At 48.0% G+C, this 22,475-nt stretch overlaps 1 protein-coding gene across 3 annotated transcripts in view; it reads right to left on the bottom strand.

Moving 5' to 3' along the window:
* Window positions 1-1,190: 1,190 nt before the first annotated feature.
* LOC119159461 (bestrophin-3) overlaps window positions 1,191-22,475 on the bottom strand; it is a 41,652-nt gene continuing 20,367 nt past the window's right edge. For 2 of the 3 annotated variants that reach the window (XM_037412224.2, XM_037412223.2), the window contains exons 4-6: window positions 17,486-17,638; window positions 14,497-14,577; window positions 1,191-2,021 (exon numbers count right to left, since the gene is read on the bottom strand). In XM_037412224.2, coding sequence (XP_037268121.1) covers window positions 1,866-2,021; window positions 14,497-14,577; window positions 17,486-17,638 — 390 coding nt within the window. In that variant the 3' untranslated portion in view covers window positions 1,191-1,865. Of the gene's footprint in view, window positions 2,022-14,496; window positions 14,578-17,469; window positions 17,639-22,475 lie in introns of all 3 variants that reach the window. The other variant, XM_037412225.2, reaches the window with a different exon arrangement.

The following is a 22,475-nucleotide window of genomic DNA, read 5'->3' as shown; positions in this document are numbered from 1 at the left end:
CGCGTTTCAGCGCGTCCAGCGTCCCCCCGTCATGAAAAGAGAGAGATGGAGTGTTGTGTGGGTCAGGGCCAAACCTCATAAGCGCGAAAATGCACCCGACAGCGACGAGCGACGCTATGAGCGACGAAACAGGGCGTTCGCGCGACGTGTCGCGTGCTCGTTTTCGCGCGATCGCTCGGTTCTCCAGATTTGGAAACCGTCGCTCATCACCCGGAAATGCTGGGCTCAAGCAGCCAATAACGAAATACCGGAAAAGACAAAGACTACATAGGTGCACGTGACCCTGCCCAAGTCACGTATGCGCAACAAGAAATAACGCAATGTTTATTACGCATGTGCATATAAAAAAGTGCTGCAAGGCAATAATAAATACTTTCCGTTTCATTACACAACGATATATCTTATTTATAAATTGCATACCGCTCGCTACGCGGTTTTCTTGGTGCGAGTAGACGGCCTCATGCCAGCAACAGTGGAATTCGCTCGCCGAAGCCGTCACGTGAATGAGGTTTGCCTGCGCTAGCGACTGATCGCGCGAAGCCGATCTACGTCGCGTCGCTTGTCGCTGTCGCGTGCATTTTCGCGCTTATGAGGTTTGGCCTTAACGCATCGGCGCGAATTTTGCGCCGGTTGCCATCAGGCCACGTTTTCGGACGCTGGTGGCGTCGTTTGCACCTGGCGTCAGACTATTGAGGCTCGCGTTTCGCTAACGTAGCGTCGCTGTCCCAGCGTGCGCGCACGCCAACGCTACATTGCAGTATATTGGGCCCTTCATGATGCGCTCGCGGCCGTTTTGCTTGCTCCACATACACCAAATTCGGTGTTACGTGACGTCAATGGATGACGAAATATATGACTGGTGCAAACATGATAATCCTGACACGCGTGTCATGCAAGAACACGACAACATACCACGCTAATAGCGTGTTTGTCGCCGTTTCGCTAGCTCCACATATACTAAATTTGTTATCACATGACGTGAATAAACGACGTAGGTAAAGAACACATCCAAACATAATAATCATGACATGGAAGTCATGTACGGCATCATTTATCTCCAACTTGTAACGTTGCGCTGATTTTAAAGTGACTTATCAAGCTTTCTTATTTGTACTTCGCATGTCATCGATACGTGGGATCTGCCAATTTTTCTTATATTTTTTGATGATGAAATTGAGTGCCAAGGTTCGTAAGGAAGAAAACGCCTTTAATTAAAAAACAGGGTGTGATTGAGACTCGTAGGAAGCAAAATAAAAAGGTGGTGTTTGCGCTGTGTGCCACGACAGCCAGAAAGTACGCTTGGAAGTGACATAAAAGATAAACAGCCCCAGTGCCTGTGTTGTTCTCAGGTGCAGGCCACGGGTTATAAGAATAAGAAGTACAAGTGCTATGTTTATACGTGCAGCCGTGCGCAGCTAATGGCACTATGTATAGTAAAAAGGAAGTAAACTGGGGAAATTGTGTCGAGCATATTGCAGTCATGGTGTGTAAAGCCGACAGATTGGCCCAGAGTGATACGAATTAAAACTTCGGACAGCTATATAACGTTGAAATGTCTGGCCACAACGTATGACGTACAACAAGCCTTGAGTGACTGTTGCACCGTTTGTCACGCTTAAGATGGATAGGAGTCTGGGTTTGACCACGAGACAATCGCAGCTTCGACAACTGCATGGGACTGGGCGTGATTAAATGATTCGCAATGAGTGGCAGACACTGCAGCCTAGGCTACCTTATGCTTGAATGGCTATTAGTTGGTTGAAATAATTGGAACAATGCACGCTGCAAGCATGGGGTGTACATTCAGCGGATGGCGTGTGTGCACAGCAGCAAGTGCGACGACGACGCACTCGTTAAAAGGCGAGTCATCCAATGTTGCCAGCTGAGCCACGGTATGTGGGTATCTTGTGAATGATGGCGGCCGCGGTGTAGGGCAGGTCCGGCTCCTGGCTGTCCCAGTGCAGGTCACGCTCCATGCGGGGGAACTTGCCGTACATTTCATCCACCGCCATGTACGAAACCTGCACAGTGCAACGCCGAGGCTACACTCGTATGCCGTCAAGGGAAAAAAAACATCTTTCTCGTATACTGACTCTCACAACCACCACGCTTACCACGACACCTGGTAAGCGAGAAAACGTGGAAAAAAATACATTGCGGTGGAGCCATCTTGACAACCACGAATCTCCGTGATCACTGCGACGGCGTCTTCTAGTACCTACGTAGTTCGCAGTCGGCAAAAATTAAGGAAATGGTCCGCTAAAAAGGCCAGACACTTTATTGTGCCAAGTAATGTGCGTTGGAGAGCTAGTTGGTACGACATTGAAAGTGAAATAAAACTGAAAGAGCCCGTCCTGTCAACTACATGTGTTTCGCCTCCAGCGCAGTTTTTTTTTCACTTTCATTATCGCAACTAAGTTCCATGAATTTCGTTGAGCCAATGTTGCCAAATAAGAAGAAATCACTTTGAAATACGTAGTGCTACGCGCGAAGATTTTGTCACGACATTTGAAACTTTGACCTTGATGTTCTCCTCTATTAGCATGCCTATAAGAGCGGTTAGAAGAGTTGCTTGTTGGGCAAGTTGGTTTGGTAAACTACAAAAGCCACAAAACGTCGAAATCGGAAAAGGCTGAGCAGTAGGAACAGAGGCAGCGAGCAGAGACGTGGCGCTAACAACTGACGTTTATTTCGGAACAAGCTTCCTCCCAAGTCCGTACAACGCATGCGCAAATAACAAACCAAAAACACCCGGCATGCTTGTCTAAGTAAATCACCTTTGTGCTGAAAACAAGCATTCTCTCCTGGTGAGATAAACTGAGGCTGCGCTAACACATTTGTCAAGACCCAGTTTCCAGATATGAAATGCCTTAATAATCTCCCGTTACGTCTTAACCTTACCTAAAGTTGTAACCTTATCGAAGAGGGGCGTGCAACCACACGACTTGCAGTGCAACGGAAAGTTACCGCCAGTGCCCGAGGGTAGAAGATTTTCATGCTCCCTCAGCCGAACATTGATACATCGACCAGATTGTCCGACGTAAAACCTGTCGCAACTTAACGGGATGCCAAAAACCGCATATGTGATAGACGCGCAGCATTTCTTCACATGTTTTATGTGACAAAAACTGCTGACTGTTCCGAGCTGCACAACCCTGTTACAAGGACCGAATGATTCTTCCCACTCCAAGCTGGTGAAAAGAGGTGTTGCCAATCTTTGTCTAACGCTGTTACGAAGAGTTGCATTCATAAAATGCAAGATAGCATGACTGAGCAGCACAATAGGATTTTGTTGGCAGGCTACCCGAATCCGTTAATAGCCTCTACTGCTGAACATGGGTTTAAGCGCCTCAATGTAAAATACAGAACTGATGGTGGTGTTGGAGAACACTGAAATGATGGAGGAGTTCAAAAACAGAAGAACTTTGTGGTTATGCCGTACGTCCATGGCAGATCACACAAGTTCAAGAAGGTTGCGGTGTGGATTGATGTCCGACTGGTGCGTTCTTCACTCAGCAAACTCGCGGGTCTTTTCAAGGAGGTTGCGCAGCTCGGCACAACAAACAGTTTTTGTGACATAAAACGTGTGAAGAAATACTGCTTGTCTATCACATATGCGGCTTTTAGCATCCCGTTAAGTTGCGACAGGTTTTACGTTGGACAATCTGGTCGATGTATCATTGTTCGGCTGAGGGAGCATGAAAATCTACCCCCGGGCACTGCAGGTAACTTGCCTTTGCACTGCAAGTCGTGTGGTTGCACGCCCTTCTTCGATGAGGTTACAGTTTTAGGTAAGGCTAAGACGTAACGGGAGATTATCGAGGCATTTCATATCTTAAAACTGGGTCTTGACAAATGTGTTAGCGCAGCCTCAGTTTATCTCACCAGGAGAGAATGTTTGTTTTTAGCACAAATGTGACTTACTTAAACAAGCATGCCGGGTGTTTTTGGTTTGTTATTTGCGCATGCGTTGTACGGACTTGGGAGGAAGGTTGTTCCGAAATAAACGTCAGTTGTTAGCGCCACGTCTCTGCTCGCTGCCTCTGTTCCTACTGCTCTGCTTTTTCCGATTTCGACGTTTTGTGGTTTGTGTAGTCTACTATGATGGTGGACTTGAAGGCGTTTTCAGAGAACCATTTGGCTATATAAGTCGTGTGATTGTTTCACTTCAGCGTCGCTTTAACTGCGTCAGCCGAGGTACATACGCACTTCCTAACTGAGGCTCAAGTTTCCTGCTGCGTCCTCTGTTTCGCCTTACACCGTTTCTCGGGAACTGGCGAAATTGCCAGAATTTTCTTAATGGGATGTATCTGGCGCTGATTATTCAGTATAAAGAATTTAAGCATGACCGTTACGGGGCGAATATACTGACCTAATCGCGCCTTGCAGGCCGATATCGTTGCTCCCGTTTGCATGAAATCATGTTTTTTTCTCATAAAAAAGGGGAGCAATTACGTTGACCGAAGTAAACGATTCTTTCTTCAATTAGTGTATAGCAGTTCCTTTTACCACACGCATATAGCTTCCTATAACTACCCCGCCCTTCTTCACAGACACGAGCACTATGTCAGCTGCTATATTCCATTAAAATCAGATACGCCGCGAGGTGAATATGTTCTTCTGATTTCACAAACTTACCGGAACACAACTCGATTTCTGTATGCTTAAATTCGCATAACAATTCTAGCCATATGCGTCACCCGGGTTGAGACCCCATCGTGTGCGGCAGTTCCCCATGTTGAACGCCAAATCAACTAAACTACACTGTCATGGACGGCCATTTTTGGCGACCCGGCGTCACGGCAATTAACGGGCGCCGTACTCCCCACTGACCGTGGGAACGGCGGGCGCATGAAAGAGAGCCAGGGTGTGCAGAATGGGGTGCTCTTCTTCGAACGTCGCCGCCGACGTTTGATCCTTTTGTAACTGCGGCGGCGTCTGCTGGGTCGTGGAAGGCCGCGATGTACCCCGAACAAGGATTAGACTACGGGACGCACCGGCTGAGAGCCAAACAGTCTGACCGTTCCCACGGGGAAAACCGTGAGAAAACCTCTGGTGGCCAAGCCGTATGACAACACCCCAACAGGTTGTCACTCTCGCTAGTTGAGGGCCCTCTCCTATTTAAAAAGGGGTGGGGTCAATATAATTTTGGGGCGGAGTTTCCATCAATGAAACGCGCATGATTGGACCCATGTAGAGATCTCTTGTCCCCAAGGAAGAGAACGTGGAGACGCGAGGGGAATTTAAGCGCAGGATTTTGCCCTACTAGGCAGACTAGTCGCTGACCAACATGGTGTAGAAACAGATCAACAAGCATCTCTTCTAGAAGTTTTTAGTGTGGCTCTGTATCGGCTGGCCACCTAAACTTAGCCGTTCGTCTAGTTGTGACGCGGTATTAACGTGTGCAACGTAGACATCGGGACTTCGCCTCGAGTTGGCTCAACCTGCTCGAAGTCACCTGCAAGCACTAGCCTCCCGGAGCCACCAGCGTAGCAACACCGCCGACATCGCAGTCGCACCAGAACTCTCTTCGACTTCTCGCATCCGATCGTCGGGGACGCAACGCTGCCGGTCATCACACGTATGCCTTCACCTGTTTATATCTTCGAACTTTCTCCTCCGTAGTTTTATTGTTGTTAGTTTGTGTAGCTTGTAATAGTTCTCTCTCGTAAGCTGATTTATTGTTTTTATATATTTTTAGTTGTAGCAAGTGTTGATGTATTTTGTTAGCTGTATTGAAGTGTTGTACTAGATCCCGCGTGCTGCAATATCACTAGAGTAAAGTTTGTTTTGTTTTCTCACGTCTCTGATCTCTTCACTGTCTCTGCTTGCGTGCGGAACGAACTAACCTGCTGTCATTCCCGTCGCCGACTTCGCGCTGGCGACGCTAGAGTGGAAGCTTGTAACATACACTTTTTAAAAAAGTTAGGAAAAAAGCTTTTAACTACAAGCAGATATATTAAAGCTGATGTTATTAACCTTCTAAGGCCATTACTAACTTTTTTGCATTCTTTTTACTACATACGTTAGCTTTAAGGTTGCAACGGTTACTACCTTTGCACACTATGACTAACTTTTTGCCATGCACCTGTTTAACGAACTTGTAGAACAAACTTGGGAATTTATTATTACGAAGGCCTAACAACCTATTTACTAGCACGGGCTAGGCTTAAAACGAAACTAAAATGAAACAATCAGACGGCTTATATTGACAAATCAAACTTTGTGGTCACCCATTCCGTCAAGTCCACATTCATAGGCATGTCAATAAAGGAGAACATCAAGACCAAATTGGCATTTTCTGAAATTTCGCGGGAAAATCTTCACTCGTAACGCCACGTAAGTTCATTGAGGCGATATATGTCTTAGGTCTGTCTGAGACCTGTCTTAGGTCTCGCACATAGCCACCCACCGGCACCAGCTGCGTTCCAGAAAAATAGGGCTATCAATAATCCTAGAAGCAGTCATGAAGTGTACGTGTCACGCAGACGTGCCAGGTGAATTGCCCATGCCAAGATCATCGATAGCCTTCTCAATTTCCCCTCTACTAATAGACATTTCCAATAAATTTGTGTCCTCAGCATTAAGTGTCGGCATTTCTATCAAGAACTCATCTACAAAACCCGGCTCCTTTGGTTCGCGATAAGCAAACAAGTCCTGATAATAGTTCTCAAAAGCTTTCATAATATTATTACGAGGCAGTGGGCATGGCTCTACCGTCGTGGACAACAGTTCGATGAAAAAGAAGTGGACTCGCCGCGCGAGAGACTGGCAGCTCTGAAGCGTCACTTTGGCATGTAAATATAGGAAATACGCTCATTCCTCTCTTCCGTGTGTTTGCGAGCTCCGTAACAAATTGGTGGGAGTGCTGGGTAACGAAGCGCCATACAACGGAGCTCCGCAGTGGTCGTCAAATCGGAGTTTCCGTGATGGAACACGGGACTGATCCCACGGCCACCTCTCCATCGGCTTCGGCGACGCCCGCACCATCCACGGCAACGCCCCCACTGGCCCCACCCCCACCCACGTACGTGCTGACGCATCCGAAGCATCCTGGAACGTTCTGCGGTACGGACCAAGTTGATGTCGACGACTGGATAGCCGACTACGAACGCACCAGTGCTCTCAACCGGTATGATCCGACTCTTATGCTGGCCAATGTGCTGTTTTACCTGAAAGGCACGGCCAAAGTCTGGTACGAGAACCATGAGGAGGAGATCGGCAGTTGGGACACCTTCAAGGAAAAGCTTCGCGACTTATTTGGGAAGCCCATCGGTCGAAAGGCGGCTGCAAAGAAGGAGTTGTCTATACGTGCTCAGACGTCCACAGAGCCGTATATCTCATATATACAGGACGTGCTGGCTCTATGTCGTAAAGTTGACAACGACATGTCGGAGTCTGACAAGGTTGGCCACGTCCTCAAGGGCATAGCGGACGACGCGTTCAACCTGCTAATGTGCCGGAACTGTGCGACCGTCGACGAAATTATTGAGGAATGCCGGCGTTTTGAACTGGCCAAAAGCAGGCGGATTTCAAGATCATTTACTCGACTGCCGAACACCGCAGCGACGTCCTCCTGCGAAGATGGACTGTCCTCCCATCGGCAGTCTTCACCAGCGTCTGAAATTACGCGAATTGTCCGGCGGGAAATCGAAGCAATTACACCTACTCTTCCCGCCAACGGCCACGTCGATTTGCAAGTACCTCAGGTTTGCTTGGTACAGTCGATTGTGCGGGAAGAACTGAGCAATTTGGGCTTCGATGTCTGCGCCGTTGCTCAGTCTCGACCAATTGGCTTCCGTTCAAGGTCGCCGCCTCGCCCCAGGTCACCACCCCAAGAAAGGTCTTATCCACGCTCTCGCAATCCGGCCGAATGGAGAACTGCGGATGATCGGCCGATCTGCTTTAACTGCCGCCGCATAGGTCACGTCGCACGGTATTGCCACAACCATTGGTCTTCGTCCCGAAACCAGTATAACACTGCTCGCCGCACCGATAGCTACCGTCGTTTCCAACCTCCTGAGCCGATCGCCGACAACTACCGCCGGCCTCTGCCCGTCGATTCCTACGCCTGCGATGCCCCTGATACGCAGCACAGCCGCTCACCGTCGCCTCGACGTCACCAGTCTCGTTCGCCGCCAGGACGTCGCCCGTCGTCCCCTTCTCCTCTACGACGACGCCCGACCTCCCCGCTCAATTCTCACCAGGGAAACTAAGCGGTGCAGCTCTTGGAGGTGAAGCTGCATCCTCGGTACCGACCTCAAATCCTCTCCTTGTACTGCCGACACGACGAAATTTGATCGACGTCGACGTTGACGGCCTGACTGTTTCTGCACTTGTTGACACTGGGGCGCATATTTCTGTGATGAGTGCCCGACTTCGTCGCCGCCTGAAGAAAGTGCTCACACCGGCTGCCCCTGGCGTTATTCGTGTCGCCGACGGAAGAAGTCTTGCCATCACAGGAATGTGCACAGCACGCATCACTATCGCCGATCACCCCACATCTGTTCTCTTTGCAGTTATTGAGCAGTGCCCAAATGACCTAATTCTTGGTTTAGATTTCTTGTCCACCCATGCTGCTCTCATCGACTGTGCAACCGGCGTTCTTCAACTTGAACTGCCTCGACTTGGACCTGTGCCGTCCTCACCGTCACACCGCTTGTGCGCTGTTGATTATGTTCGGCTGTCACCGCAAGCCACCACGTGTGTTGCCTTAACGATATCACCAGCTCTTCCTGACGGTGACTACATAGTGTCTCCATTGGTGGATGTGCTCTTGGCTCGAAGTGTTGCTGTGCCGCATACAATCGTGACTATTGTGGACAACTACGTTCAGCTTCCGCTCCTTAACTTCAGTAGTTCGACCCAAGTTCTCCCGCAAGGCATTTCGTTAGCCCACGTTTCCCCACTTGATGCATGTAGCATCGTGGCATTGGACCCTGAAGACTGTTCGTCCCCTACTGCAGCCAGCCGAGCAAACGCACCTAGCGACGAAATCACGATGATGATCGCCCCTGATCTTCTGCCCTGTCAGTTGGCGCAACTTCACCACGTTCTGACTACCTACCGAGATATTTTCGACTTCGATGACCGCCCTTTAGGGCAAACGTCCTTCGTGCGTCATCAAATACATACCGGCGATGCTAATCCTGTTAGACGGCGACCGTATCGTGTTTCCCAGTCCGAACGCCAGGTCATACAACGAGAAGTCGAGAAAATGCTCTCCAAAGGAGTCATAGAGGCCTCTTCAAGTCCATGGGCGTCCCCTGTTGTTTTAGTGAAAAAGAAGGATGGCAGCTGGAGATTTTGCGTTGACTACCGTGCCTTGAACAAGATAACCCGCAAAGACGTATATCCGCTGCCACGAATCGACGACGCCCTTGATTGCCTTCATGGCGCGCGATACTTCTCATCTATTGATCTGCGTTCGGGCTACTGGCAAATTTCTGTCGACGACTTAGACCGAGAAAAGACTGCCTTCATCACACCGGACGGCCTTTATCAGTTCAAGGTTATGCCTTTTGGGCTGTGCAACGCCCCGGCAACGTTCGAACGCATGATGGACTCTCTTCTTCGTGGTTATAAATGGTCCATCTGTCTTTGCTACCTCGACGATGTGATTGTTTTTTCCCCAACATTTGAAACTCACTTAACTCGTTTGTCGACCATTTTAGCCGTTTTTCGTCGAGCAGGACTCCAGCTGAACTCGAAAAAGTGCAATTTCGGCCGACAACAAATCACGATCCTTGGTCATCTTGTAAGTGCTGCTGGCGTCCGACCTGACCCTGACAAGATTAGCGCTGTCAAGAATTTCCCTCTGCCTTCTTCAACCAAAGATGTTCGGAGTTTTGTGGGCTTATGCTCGTACTTCCGCCGCTTTATACGCGATTTCGCTACAATTGCACGACCACTAACTGATCTTCTCAAAAAGAACGTGCCCTTCTCGTGGGGCCAAGACCAAGCAGCTGCGTTTTCCACGCTGATCGACCTGCTCATTTCACCACCAATACTGGCTCACTTTGACCCGTCTGCGACGACTGAAGTACGCACAGACGCCAGTGCTCACGGAATCGGCGCCGTCCTCGCTCAACACCAGGGAGGCCAAACGCGTGTTATTGCGTATGCCAGCCGCCTTCTCTCCACATCTGAGCGAAACTATTCGATAACAGAGCGCGAGTGTCTTGCGTTGGTCTGGGCTGTAGCGAAATTTCGCCCCTACTTGTATGGCCGCGAGTTTTCAGTTATTACGGACCACCACGCTCTGTGTTGGCTGTCGTCGCTCAAGGACCCAACTGGTCGCCTAGGTCGCTGGGCTCTACGTCTCCAGGAGTATAACTTCGACGTAATTTATAAGTCGGGCAGGTTGCACCAAGATGCTGATTGTCTCTCGCGTTATCCGGTGGACCCTGCTAGCCTCGCTGTCCATGAAGGCGATTCTTGTGTGCTCGCCATATCTGATTTGCACGACATCGGCACAGAGCAGCGCCGGGACGCAACCCTCAAGAAGGTCATTCAGCGAGTATCTTCAGGACATTCCGACCCTTCTCTCCGTCAATATGTCCTTCGCAACGACATTCTGTATCGTCGCAACATGAAGTCTGATGGCCCGGAATATTTGTTAGTTATTCCCCAACACATGCGTGCCACTATTCTTCAACATCTGCATGACGCACCGACGGCGGGACACCTGGGTTTTTCACGCACCTATCACCGCGTGCGGCAACGGTTCTTTTGGCCTGGCATGTATAAATTTGTGCGCCGTTATGTCGCTGCTTGCGAGCGCTGCCAGCGTCGGAAACGTCCTGCTCTCCGCCCGGCTGGCCTGCTCCAACCTATCGACATTCCCCCGGAACCATTCTTCCGCATCGGCCTCGACTTGCTCGGACCTTTCCCGACGTCCGTGTCAGGCAACAAGTGGATCGCTGTCGCAACCGACTATGCGACCAGATACGCGATAACTCGTGCATTGCCAACTAGCTGCGCTACAGACGTCGCAGACTTTCTCCTAAATGACGTCATTCTGCGGCATGGAGCTCCGCGCCAGCTTTTGACGGATCGGGGCCGCTGCTTCCTCGCAAAAGTTATCGACGAAATCCTCCGGAGCTGCTCTACCGAACATCACCTTACTACTGCCTACCATCCCCAGACTAACGGTCTCACGGAGCGTCTCAACCGAACTCTTACAGACATGTTGTCTATGTACGTCTCTGCTGACCACCGTGACTGGGACGCAATGCTCCCCTACGTTACATTTGCATATAATTCGTCAAGACATGACACCGCCGGCTACTCTCCATTCTTTCTTTTGTACGGCTGCAACCCTGCGTTGCCATTCGACACACTCCTTCCTTCTGCTACTATCCAACCAACGGTGTATGCGCAGGACGCTGCTTCTCGAGCCCGCGTCGCTCGCCAAATCGCGCACACTCGGCTCAGTGCTTCTCAGGCCGCACAAAAAGTCCGCTACGATGACTCGCACCGCGACGTTGACTACCCTGATGACTCTCTTGTCCTACTCTGGACGCCGTATCGACGTGAAGGTTTGTGCGAGAAGCTCCTCCCACGATACACAGGACCCTACAAAGTTCTCCGCAAGGTCACCGACGTCGACTACCTCATCACTCCCGTTCAACCGCACTCATCCTCTGCTACACCATCTACTGATGTTGTTCATGTGTCGCGCCTAAAGCCCTACTATACTGCCAGTCCTGATTGACTTAGGGGCGCCGTGACGGCGCTTTGTTCGCCGGGGGTGATATTACGAGGCAGTGGGCATGGCTCTACCGTCGTGGACAACAGTTCGATGAAAAAGAAGTGGACTCGCCGCGCGAGAGACTGGCAGCTCTGAAGCGTCACTTTGGCATGTAAATATAGGAAATACGCTCATTCCTCTCTTCCGTGTGTTTGCGAGCTCCGTAACAATATCTTTATGTTCTCTCAATATTTTACCATTCCATTCTATCTCTAGTATGCCGTGAGCTCGCGCATATGCTTTTTTATCTGACAATGTCCAGGTGGCATTAATGCCGACTTTTAAAAGGCGTTCAAGGAGGATATGGCCGCCGCATTGCATGAGGTTTTTTCAGAGTCTTTAGATCGCGGAACTCTGCCTCCATCGTTTAATCGGGCACACACCGTGCTGATTCCTAAAGGGAAAGAGCAACATGTTTTACGCAAAGTGACAGGATACAGGCCAATCACGCTAACAAACGTAGATTATAAAGTGTTTATGAAAGTTCTGGCTAGGAGGTTGCAAGGAGTTATATACAAGTTGGTCGGGTCACATCAGACTTGCGGCATCAGGCGTAGGAGCATATTCACGAATATTCATGTTGCCAGGAGCATTTTGGAGTATTGTGACGCTGCGCTTCTAAAAGTAGCTATGTTGCAAATTGATCTAGCCAAAGCTTTCGACATGGTTCCACACATTATACTCATCATGCTAGCTGAGTACGTTGGTCTTGGTGCGATCGTATGTAAAGGTATTAGATTGGCATACAAAAGTTCAACCACAAATTTAATTGTAAATGGAGAACTCTCACAGCGCATACAAGTACTTTCCTCCGTGCGCCAGGGGTGTCCTTTAAGTCCTTTGCTCTTCGCTCTATTTTTGGAACCACTGTGTCAGAAAGTGATTCACCATGCAGGGATTAATGGTTTCAGGTTGCAGTCATGTGAAGGGCGTGTTTTGGCATACGCCGACGATATTGCCTTTTTTTGCAGTTGGTAGAGAGAGTGTCACTTCGTTATTAAAAATTACTCAAAGGTTTTGCGACACGAGTGGAAGTTTAATGAACAAAGAGAAAAGCATTGGTTTATGGCATGTTAATTGGGACCTTACGCCCAGTTCCTTTGGAAATATTCAGTGGCTCACGACGCCTAGTCGTTACCTAGGGGTACCATTGGACAGGTATCAAGACAGTGAAGCATTTTGGCTTGGAAAGGCTGAAGAACTGCGCGCGACCGCCGAAGGATGGGGTGGTCGTGGCTTATCAATTTTCTCTCGGTCAGCTGTATGCAACGTGTTTCTGGCTGCTAAAATTATGTACCTTTTGCAAGTACTTAGTTGTACGCGTAAAAGCATTCACAAAGTCCACAGGATATTCGTCACGTTTATCTGGAGAGAACATCTACGTGTGAGAGAACATCTAGAACGAACTTGTTTCGGCGAGTTAAGCAAGGAGGGCTGTCTCTGTGCCATCTGTTTCTTAACCAAGTAATATCACGTTTCCTGCTCATTAGAGACCAGATAGACTTTTTTACGTTCTTTATTTCAAACAACGCTGTTACACCACATGCCTGACTTCTTTGTATCTTCAGACAGGCGAGAACGAGACACCTGGTCACCGTTCTTGCGCGAAGTTGTGTTCTCATATCGTTTCTTAAGGGCGAGGTTTTCGATAGATTACCTAACTAATGTGAAAAGAAAGCGCCTTATGAAAGACCTAATACAATGTTTTTCCTGTGCCCCTGTACCGTTCAAGGTATGAAAAATAATATGGTCATGACGTACTAAAGCGAGTGAAAAACATGTGTATACCACCCAATGTGAAAACCTTCTTTTTTAAACTTCATACGGAAACCTTGCCAGTAAAAACGTGGCTTGAAGAGAGAGGGATGTATCTACCATGGAGAAGCAGCTGTCTCTTGTGTAACAAACCTGAGACCATTGAACATGTGTTTATTGATTGTAAGAACGCTATTTTCTTTTGGGACATTTTACAGAGGACTTTAAAAAAAAGATTTACCTCTTACTTCATGTGGAATTCGTTTTTTGCCTTGTGATAGCTCTGTGCAAAATTTGGATGTTATATTTTTACTTGGTCTTCATTCGGTTTGGCGTAGTATGCTATCGTACAGACACTGTGATGTTTGAGTTCTATCCGTTAACGAGTGTTTCGTGGAAGCTGTTATAAAAGTGCGAGATGTGTATAAGACTACCGACTGTGTTTAAAATGTAATATCTTTGTTTGACGCGTTATCACGCATGAAACACGTGTGATAGTGATTGTCATATTATCTTGACCTGTAGTCAAGAAGGCAATAAAGAAAAAAAAGTGTCACGTATACGTGTTGTGTATGTGAGCCATACTCATTGATGAAATTGCGTGCATAGTTACCCAATTGTATGTCGCAATGTTGATGCTCGCGAATCAGACCATTATTAAACGTGCGATTTGTGAGGTAAAATATTCGTGGCTACCTATTTCCTTGACTTATAAACAGTTACTATTTGCGTTAGTAACTGTTACCAACTAATTTTGTAACAGTAATGATAGTATTGGTCCTTAACCTCTCCGTTACTAACTGCACTTACTAAGATTCTAGTAACATACGTGAGAAATAGGAAACCGAGGTTAGTAAGTACTACAACGTTTTGAAACCGTGTTTATAGTTACTACAACTTACTTTTTTCAATTTATGAGTGTAGAACCAAACTACTCCCGTTTCTTGAATGATGCCGACAGCTAGGAAAAAGGAAAAACGACACCACACCTGCGTGTGACGATCGATGAGCCAGTTGGTCTCGAAGTCGTCGTCATCTTCCCCGAAAGGATTGATCAGCTGCTCGGCAACCTGAAACATCAACAGCCATACGCGCACCGTCATTATAAATGCGACATGAGGGGCAGCAGATTTATTGTACCGTTCCCTGAACAGGCTCCGCTTCGTGCTTTCAGCTGGCGTGAAATATTGAAGGTGTCGCGAAGGGTGCGCTTACAGACAACATCTGTGGCATAGAAACGTGCATTGGGGCTGCAGGCGCGTTGTCGCGATTCGCCTTCAATGCCAACGCAGTCGCCATGACAGTGAATCCCGCCAGCAACATCAGGCTCCGCATAATTATCACTCATCCACCACCCCAAAACAACATTCAGCGATAAATAAATAAATAAACCACGCCCGAATTATTTCTAGAAGTGACTTATATACGCGCGTTATGCATAATTTCCTGTTATCGTCTCATGTCTCACTTCATCTGTTTATAAAATTTCGCGTTTCTCATGTGTAATATTAAAGAAACATCTCTCTTATCACCTTTTATTTGCATGTTTTATTTACTTTTCTCGAAACGTCCGCTATTTTTTAACAACCTTATTTGCAAGGCAAAGAGCCTTTGTGTACATGTTTTATTTGTTTCTGCTAAGGAGAGTGTCATCTGCTAGGCACTGGCAGCTAGATGGGGCCAGTCGGGCCATATGTAAATAGCATTTTTTCCAACTTCCCAACCACTTTCAAGTGCAATCGTTTTTAGGGGTGAAGCTCCTAAAGGCGTGGGTCTGTCCAACCCTTGTACGTATGTATATATGCATGTATGTATGCATGCATGCATGCATGCATGCATGTGACCACCTATAGTTACCCCTTCGCCTGCTGCCCACTACTTCGACCTTGCAAACATCCCACTACACCCCATCACCGATCCACCACTTCATCGACCATGAAGCAAATATTGTTGAGAAGCAGCCAATAGAAAATGCAAGATGGTAGTGTACTTGTATCCAGATAGGCGTTCAAGAACCATACATTTTTTCACAGTGTCTATTCCTTGTTTGTACGTGACCACTTTGCAAACTGCCCACTACTTGGTCCTTGCAAACATCCCACTATACCCCATCACTGGTACACAGCTTCACCTACCATAAAGCTGTCATAATGAAGGGGGAACGGAAGCAACGCATAGCTACCACTACCAGTTGTAGAATTTCTTGTGGAAATACATACAGAGTTCGTCACGTTTTAGGGGCGAAGCTCCTTAAGGCGTGCGTCTGTCCATCCTCTTTTGTTGTCGTACGTAGCCACCAAGATGCGAGATGGTGGTACTTGGAGTGTTCATTATATCTACGCACGGACGGACGCATGGATGGATGGACAGAGAGACTAGCAGACGGACGAATGGATGCGCGGAGCGGGTATGTGCCACAGTGGATGCGAGATGGCGCTACTTGGAGCGTACACTAGATGGACGAATGGGCAGACAAACAAGAAGACGGGCGGACGTACGGACGGATTGATAGATGGACGCATGGATGGACGAACAAATGGACGCGCGCACGGATGGAAGCAAGAATGAACCGACAGATGGAAGCACAGACGGGCTGACAGACGCTTCGCCCCACTCATCATCATTCACTCCGTGGATATGCTGCGATGTTTTTATGATTTAGTGAGCGATAATTGTGGATGGTTCATGGCTTAGCGATGAAACCCTCCGGCGCTTCTCTTTAGGCATTATCATTCACTTAGTGAATATGCTGTGATTTCTTTAGCTCACTTGTAGCCTGTAGTGCACCCCGAGACGAAACAATGACTGTTTTCGCTCCATGAGAGTGAATAAAGATGCATTGGTGTCACAGTGCCACCGCACAAAAAGAAACGAGGACGAACGCCCCCGACGGAACTGTTGTAAACGGGCAAACAATGTATAAACGACTGCGCGTGACCCCACGTGGCTCCTTCGCATAGGCTTCAGTGCGCTCCTTAGGTACCGCTTACCGCTCATCACACTTCCCTATTCTACCCACTGTAGTAGGGGCGAGGATTAGCGCGCACGCCCGCAACTGTTGCTACGCGAGAGGGAGTGAGAGAAAAGAGATAGCACTTGCCGGCGCGCGGAGAGCACCAGATGCCTGACATACCCGACTAAAACATGCATTCGCATTTAAAAACAAAATGCAGCTGGCGTAGCCATACAATTCTCGGTAAAGTCCCTTGATATAGAGAAAGTACCGACACTCTCCTCCATATCCTCTCCAAAGTGTCTAACCCTCCTCTCCCAAGTGTGAAAGCCCCAGCTATATCCTCTCCCGAACGGCCACCATGTGGGCGCCGGCCCTATAGCCCAGCTCGCGTCACTTTCCTATAGAGGATACTATGTCACGCTAATAACACCACGATGATCGTGGTGGCCCGAGAGGTGAGAGGCGGGAGAAGAGGGTGCGCGGCGCGGCGACTCCGTTAAAAAACGGCGGTACTTTTTTATATTTGGCGGCGTCTACACTAGCGCCTGCGTAGCTCCAAATCACTACAAATGAATTGGATTGAGCTCTGAGTGGGCCATACTCTTACGTTTCAAGCTCCAGGAAAGTATGTTGAGCCAGAGTCGCCAAAATACCACAAACACGCTTGGAAATCCCTTACGACTCGTGGAGAAATTTTGTCGAGTTAAGCGTCCAAAAACTACGACATGATTATAGGAGACCTGGCAGTGGAGGGCCCTGGAAATTTTTAATACGAGGGGTTCTTTAACATCCACCTAGGTCTGTGTACCTGGACGACAAACATTTTCGCCTCCATCAGAAAACTCGGCCAGTATTCAATACCTTCAGGCCAGCAATCGAGTACCATCACCACTAGACCACAGGTGGCGTGATACTTAAATATGGTATTTAGTATCCTCTATCAGGAAACTTAAGATCGTGAAATTAAAAACATTAGACTCATCAAAGAACACCCTGCCTCGTGTACCTAAACGCCCGATCACCTTGAGCCATCCCATGAAGAAGATGAACTGCAAGAAGGTGAAGAAGGGAAAGTAGACGTCCAACTGGTGACCCGGATAGCCTTTCTCGGGGTCCAAGCTCTGGCGCGCCACGAGGCACGTGACAAAGAACAAGTGCGTCGTCAGAGTCACCACCTGTGATTAAAAAAGAGGCCCTTGCATTAATTAAAGTGAACGACTGTTTATTTTATTTATTACATTCACACAGACACTGTAATTGCGGACCCATAAGCGAAAAAAAAAGAATATTTTATATGTTGTAAGAGCCACCACTCTAGCAACTTTCACAATACATGCATGCCTACAATTCGCGTAATACGCTTTGTTTGAAATGAAGTGACTAGGTAGACGTTGTTACCAACTGGTTGTTCAGATTGAGGTACTCTTAATTCTAAACCCGGATACAATGTTAGATGCAGAATATACCTATGTCTAGGGGTAAACTATTCCATATTTTGGCACCAGGAAACGAGATCAGTCGGTGATTGGTTATTACTTCTCGGGGAGATCATATTCTTTTGGTGAGCTTGTCTGGTGTTTCATTTAACTAATTATAGTGACGTACAATAAATGAATGAAAATGTTAACTTCAAGTTGCCATTTCTAAGCTTCCTAAAGATTGAGGTTGGCCTAAATGTATTCAAGGAAGCTTACTGATTTATGTACTTTTTCGTTAGTACAGAATTATAAAATCGCGTAAAATCTACACCCACAAATTACTAATAGTGTGAAAAAGCGCCCAACTTGGTATACTCGACAAGTTTTCAGACCTAGAGGCTTAAAGTAAACAATCGCGTTGTACCCCTTTAGGTAGAAATCACAATATTAAATTCCTTTTTCCTCCCCACATCATGGTACAGAGAAAGTTAAACACACAATGCCACTTACATTAAACGCATACCATGCACGAGGCATAGACATATTAACACTAACAAAACAATAAATTCTGGATATCTACGTGGCATAAAAATCAGCATCTGAAATAAATTATAGTTATTTCATTAAAGTGTGTCTCAATATCCCAAATATGACAATATAGTGTATTAGAACTTATAGTAATAGGTGAATACATGTCGCAGTGTGGTTTCAGCACTCGTCTTATTTATTGTTCATACTGTTTGTATTTAGTAGTCCTCTATTTCACATTGTGTTACAAAGACGTTCTGCGAGGCCACTGAAGTGTAAATTGAACATAAATGGTTTGTTCGGGATTTTTCACTTTGCGCTTATGTACTTTGTTGTATAGGGCCTATGTACAGGTGGCAGGAGCTCTGTCAAGCTGCGACGAAGCATCTTTTTTTCTTGCCACCTTTTGTTACGTTTTATCGTGTAAACTAAGGACGAAAATAAAAATCGGCCCCGTACCTGCATGTTTAACTGCAAATGTTGTCCAAAGACGATAGCCTTGTGTCTGGAGAGAGTAAAAAAAATGTTTATTTGATGTTCTGCCCGAGAAAACCGGGTGAATTGCGTTCTGGAGGCGCTGTGCAAGACTGTTTCGATCCGTGCAGCGAAGGCGAACGAGTGCATCGAGGCACGTTAGACACGAGAGCTATCTGGCAGTTATCTTCCAAAACGAAGGTAGGCGTGCGCGCCTGTCGCGATAGCGATAAGGTGTAGAACGCAAAGCGACGGGCAGGTGCCATCATCGTATCGTCTTAGCAAAGCGTTGGAAACACTTGCCTTTCTGAGCATTACCTTGCCCTGTCAGCAGACAAACGCTACAGTCTACTTATGTGTGCCTTCTCTAGTATAAGGTCACACATACAAAATATCGACGTCTTGTTGTGGTGCCTCAGATATGCGCAATAATTGCTTTTTAATGGATGATCACACGAGTATGAACGCTGAAACTTGAGCAATATTGGTGGGCGCTCCGGATGGGGTTGGCCGTTCGGGGTATCGTTCAGAGCCGTTTGGGCCAACGTTATGGCGGGCAATCAGACAAATCTACAGACAGACAAACCAATATTTTTTATCTAAGTACCCCAAGAAAGAAAGACATGTTTGAAAACATGTTGGATATATTTATATACTGACAAGAATATGCGTTCAAGCAGGGCTGCAAGATAGCGTTCATGTAGTTGCTGATGATTGACAACTACATAAATGCCCTAAGGATAGTTCCTCGGCCAATAGTCACGAGCAACTCCCGATATTCACTTGTGATTAACCGGGGCGTGATTAATGGAGAAGAGGCATCGCTATACTGTCCGTGTCGATGATGGCTTTACTAGCGCCTCTCTGTTTTGCAACGTAAACAATGTACTTGTCATCTTAAAAGCAGAGCTAGGACAGTCATTGTCTAGTTACGTACCACTAAGAAAAACAGTTGTAAATGTTGTTCGAGCACGCACATTTACAAATTTCACAATACACGCATGTGTAAACTTTCAGGTATGTTCGCATGAATAAGCTTTGTTCAGTGACTAGATAACGTGTTCCGTAGAGTTTCATACATCAATTCCTAATACTTGGGTATGACGCATACCCAGTTCAGGCATATTTTTTCATCGTCGTCAGCTACTGCATAAAATAACGCACAAAATAGCTAACAAAAATGTAGCGGATACCACTCTTTTGCAAAGAATGACGAAGGATAGCAAAGTGAATGCTGGCCTACTACACAAAATTTATTATTATTTATGGTGTAGTGGGTACCCAGAAGTGTGCTTGTAGCATCCCAAAAAGTATTTAAAGGCTTTGAAAGGCCGCTTTGCTAGCTTTCGCTGTGACTGTGCTGCGCATTGTGCACAGTCCTGGCGTTTATATATATATATATATATATATATACATATATATATATATATATATACATATATATATATATATATATATATATATATATATATATATATATTGTGAAGAAGAAGATGTGCCTGCAGCGAGCAGCATCGCCAACGCCCGGCTCGCTCGGCTCGTGCTTCGGTCCGTTGCTGTGCCGATCGCTGGACGCTTCTTCACGCTGTCTCGTCGCTGTCTTAACGGCTAATAAACCTCCTCACATTTGGTGGAAGGTGCTGTTAATCCCCGTTACTACACCCTGGAGCTGCGAAGCCGCACGCTACCACCTGTCATGACTGCCAACGCCACTACATCGACTCCTTCGCTCCAGTTCAACTGCCCTGGCCATCCTACGCTACGGGAGCCGAAGGTCTTCAGCGGTGCGGATGGGACCGACGTCGAAGACTGGCTCGAGCACTACGAACTGGTGAGCACCAACAATAAGTGGGATGAAGCCGACAAGCTGGGCCACGTGATATTTTATCTCACTGGCGTCGCCGAATTGTGGTTTAATAACCACAAACACAACATCCCCACATGGAACGTCTTCAAGACGTCGTGTGCTGAAGTGTTCGGTCGGCCGGCTGTCCGCAAGCAGAGGGCAGAACAGCGCTTGCGCATCCGCTCTCAGCAGACTGGCGAGACCTTTACCAGTTATATTGAGGACGTCGTCGACCTTTGTCGACGTGTGAATGACAGCATGCCCAAATCTGACAAGGTCAAAAACATCATGAAGGGCATCGACGACGGTGCATTTCAAATGCTCTTGGCAAGGAATCCAAGCACAGTTTTTGAAGTCGTCAGCTTGTGTCAGAGCTACGACGAGTTGAAAAAGCAACGCACTCTGACTAGGCAGCCCCAGCCTGGTGGTGAGTCGCTGTCCAGTTTCGACTCCATGACCAACAATTCACCATTGCTTCAGCAAGTCCGAGCCTTCGTCCGTGAGGAAGTCGCCCGCCAACTTTCCCTAGTGCCCTTTACTCACGAGACCACCACCCGTCTACCTGCCCCGCTTCGCACTGCTATATCGGAAGAGGTTGCACAAGCTGTTCCTCTTGCGCACTACGAGCCACCTCTATCTAGCCGTGGTCACTGCCCGGGTGTTGCACAGCCGGTAGGCGCTCCTGTCACCTATCCACCAGCCGTTCAGCCTGTGGCCGCGCCCCTAACCTATGCAACGCAGCCTGTGGCTCCTCCTGTCGCCTTTTCGCAAGAGATGCAGCCCGTAGCCGCGCCGCTCACATATGCAGACGCTGTACGTAGGCTCCCGCAACCACCCTACACCACGCGCTCACAGCCCGCACACCCGGCTGCTTATACTGCACCTTGGGCGGCAGCACCAGTCGCCAATCCCTGGAGGACGCCCGATAACCGACCGATTTGCTAGCTTGCTTCACTCCCGGACACGTTGCTCGCTACTGCCGCCGTCGACCTCAGACGTTCGGCAACTATGCCCGCTCGTCGCATCCCGGCAGCCAACCCTTCGTCCAATACGGGCCGGTCTCGCCACCTCGCTATGCGCCTACCGACCACCTTGACTTCCAGCCGCAACGCGCACCCTCTCCTCGTCGGCGATCGCCCTCCCCCATGCGTCGCCGGCCCGGACCCTCCGACCAGGAAAACTAAGCAACGCAGTTCAAGAGGCAAGAACTGTGCCGTTTTTGAACTCTGTTTAAGCCCTCGCTCCTCTCCTGCTAACGTGGTCGCAGTAACTGTTGAAGGTTATTGTACTTTCGCCCTTGTGGACACTGGCGCCGCTGTTTCTGTTATTGCCGCTAATCTCTGCCGTTTATTACGCAAAGTAACGACGCCGCTTTCGGGACTGTCGCTTCACACCGCAAGCGCACAGCAAGTAACGCCTCTCACAGCCTGCACTGCAAGAGTCTCCATCGAAGGCATTCTTTACATCGTGGAGTTTATTGTTCTTCCTGTCTGTTCGCATGACGTCATCCTCGGGTGGGACTTCCTATCCCGCCATAATGCCGTCATAGACTGCGCACGCGCCGAAGTTGAGTTTTCACCCTTGTGTGATGTCCCAGCACTGGACACTCCTCATCAGCCGCCGAAGTTGCTCGTTCATGAAGATACCGATATTCCGCCTGGAAATTGCACCCTTGTTCCCGTTTCATGCAACGCCTACACTGACGCTACAGTTCTTTTTATGCCTTCCGATATCTTCAAATGTCGT

The sequence above is a fragment of the Rhipicephalus microplus genome, chromosome 1 (genome assembly GCF_043290135.1).
Source record: "Rhipicephalus microplus isolate Deutch F79 chromosome 1, USDA_Rmic, whole genome shotgun sequence".
NCBI classification, from domain to species: domain Eukaryota; kingdom Metazoa; phylum Arthropoda; class Arachnida; order Ixodida; family Ixodidae; genus Rhipicephalus; species Rhipicephalus microplus.
Note: the sequence above shows the minus strand (reverse complement) of the source record. Positions and strands in the feature narration are given on the sequence as shown.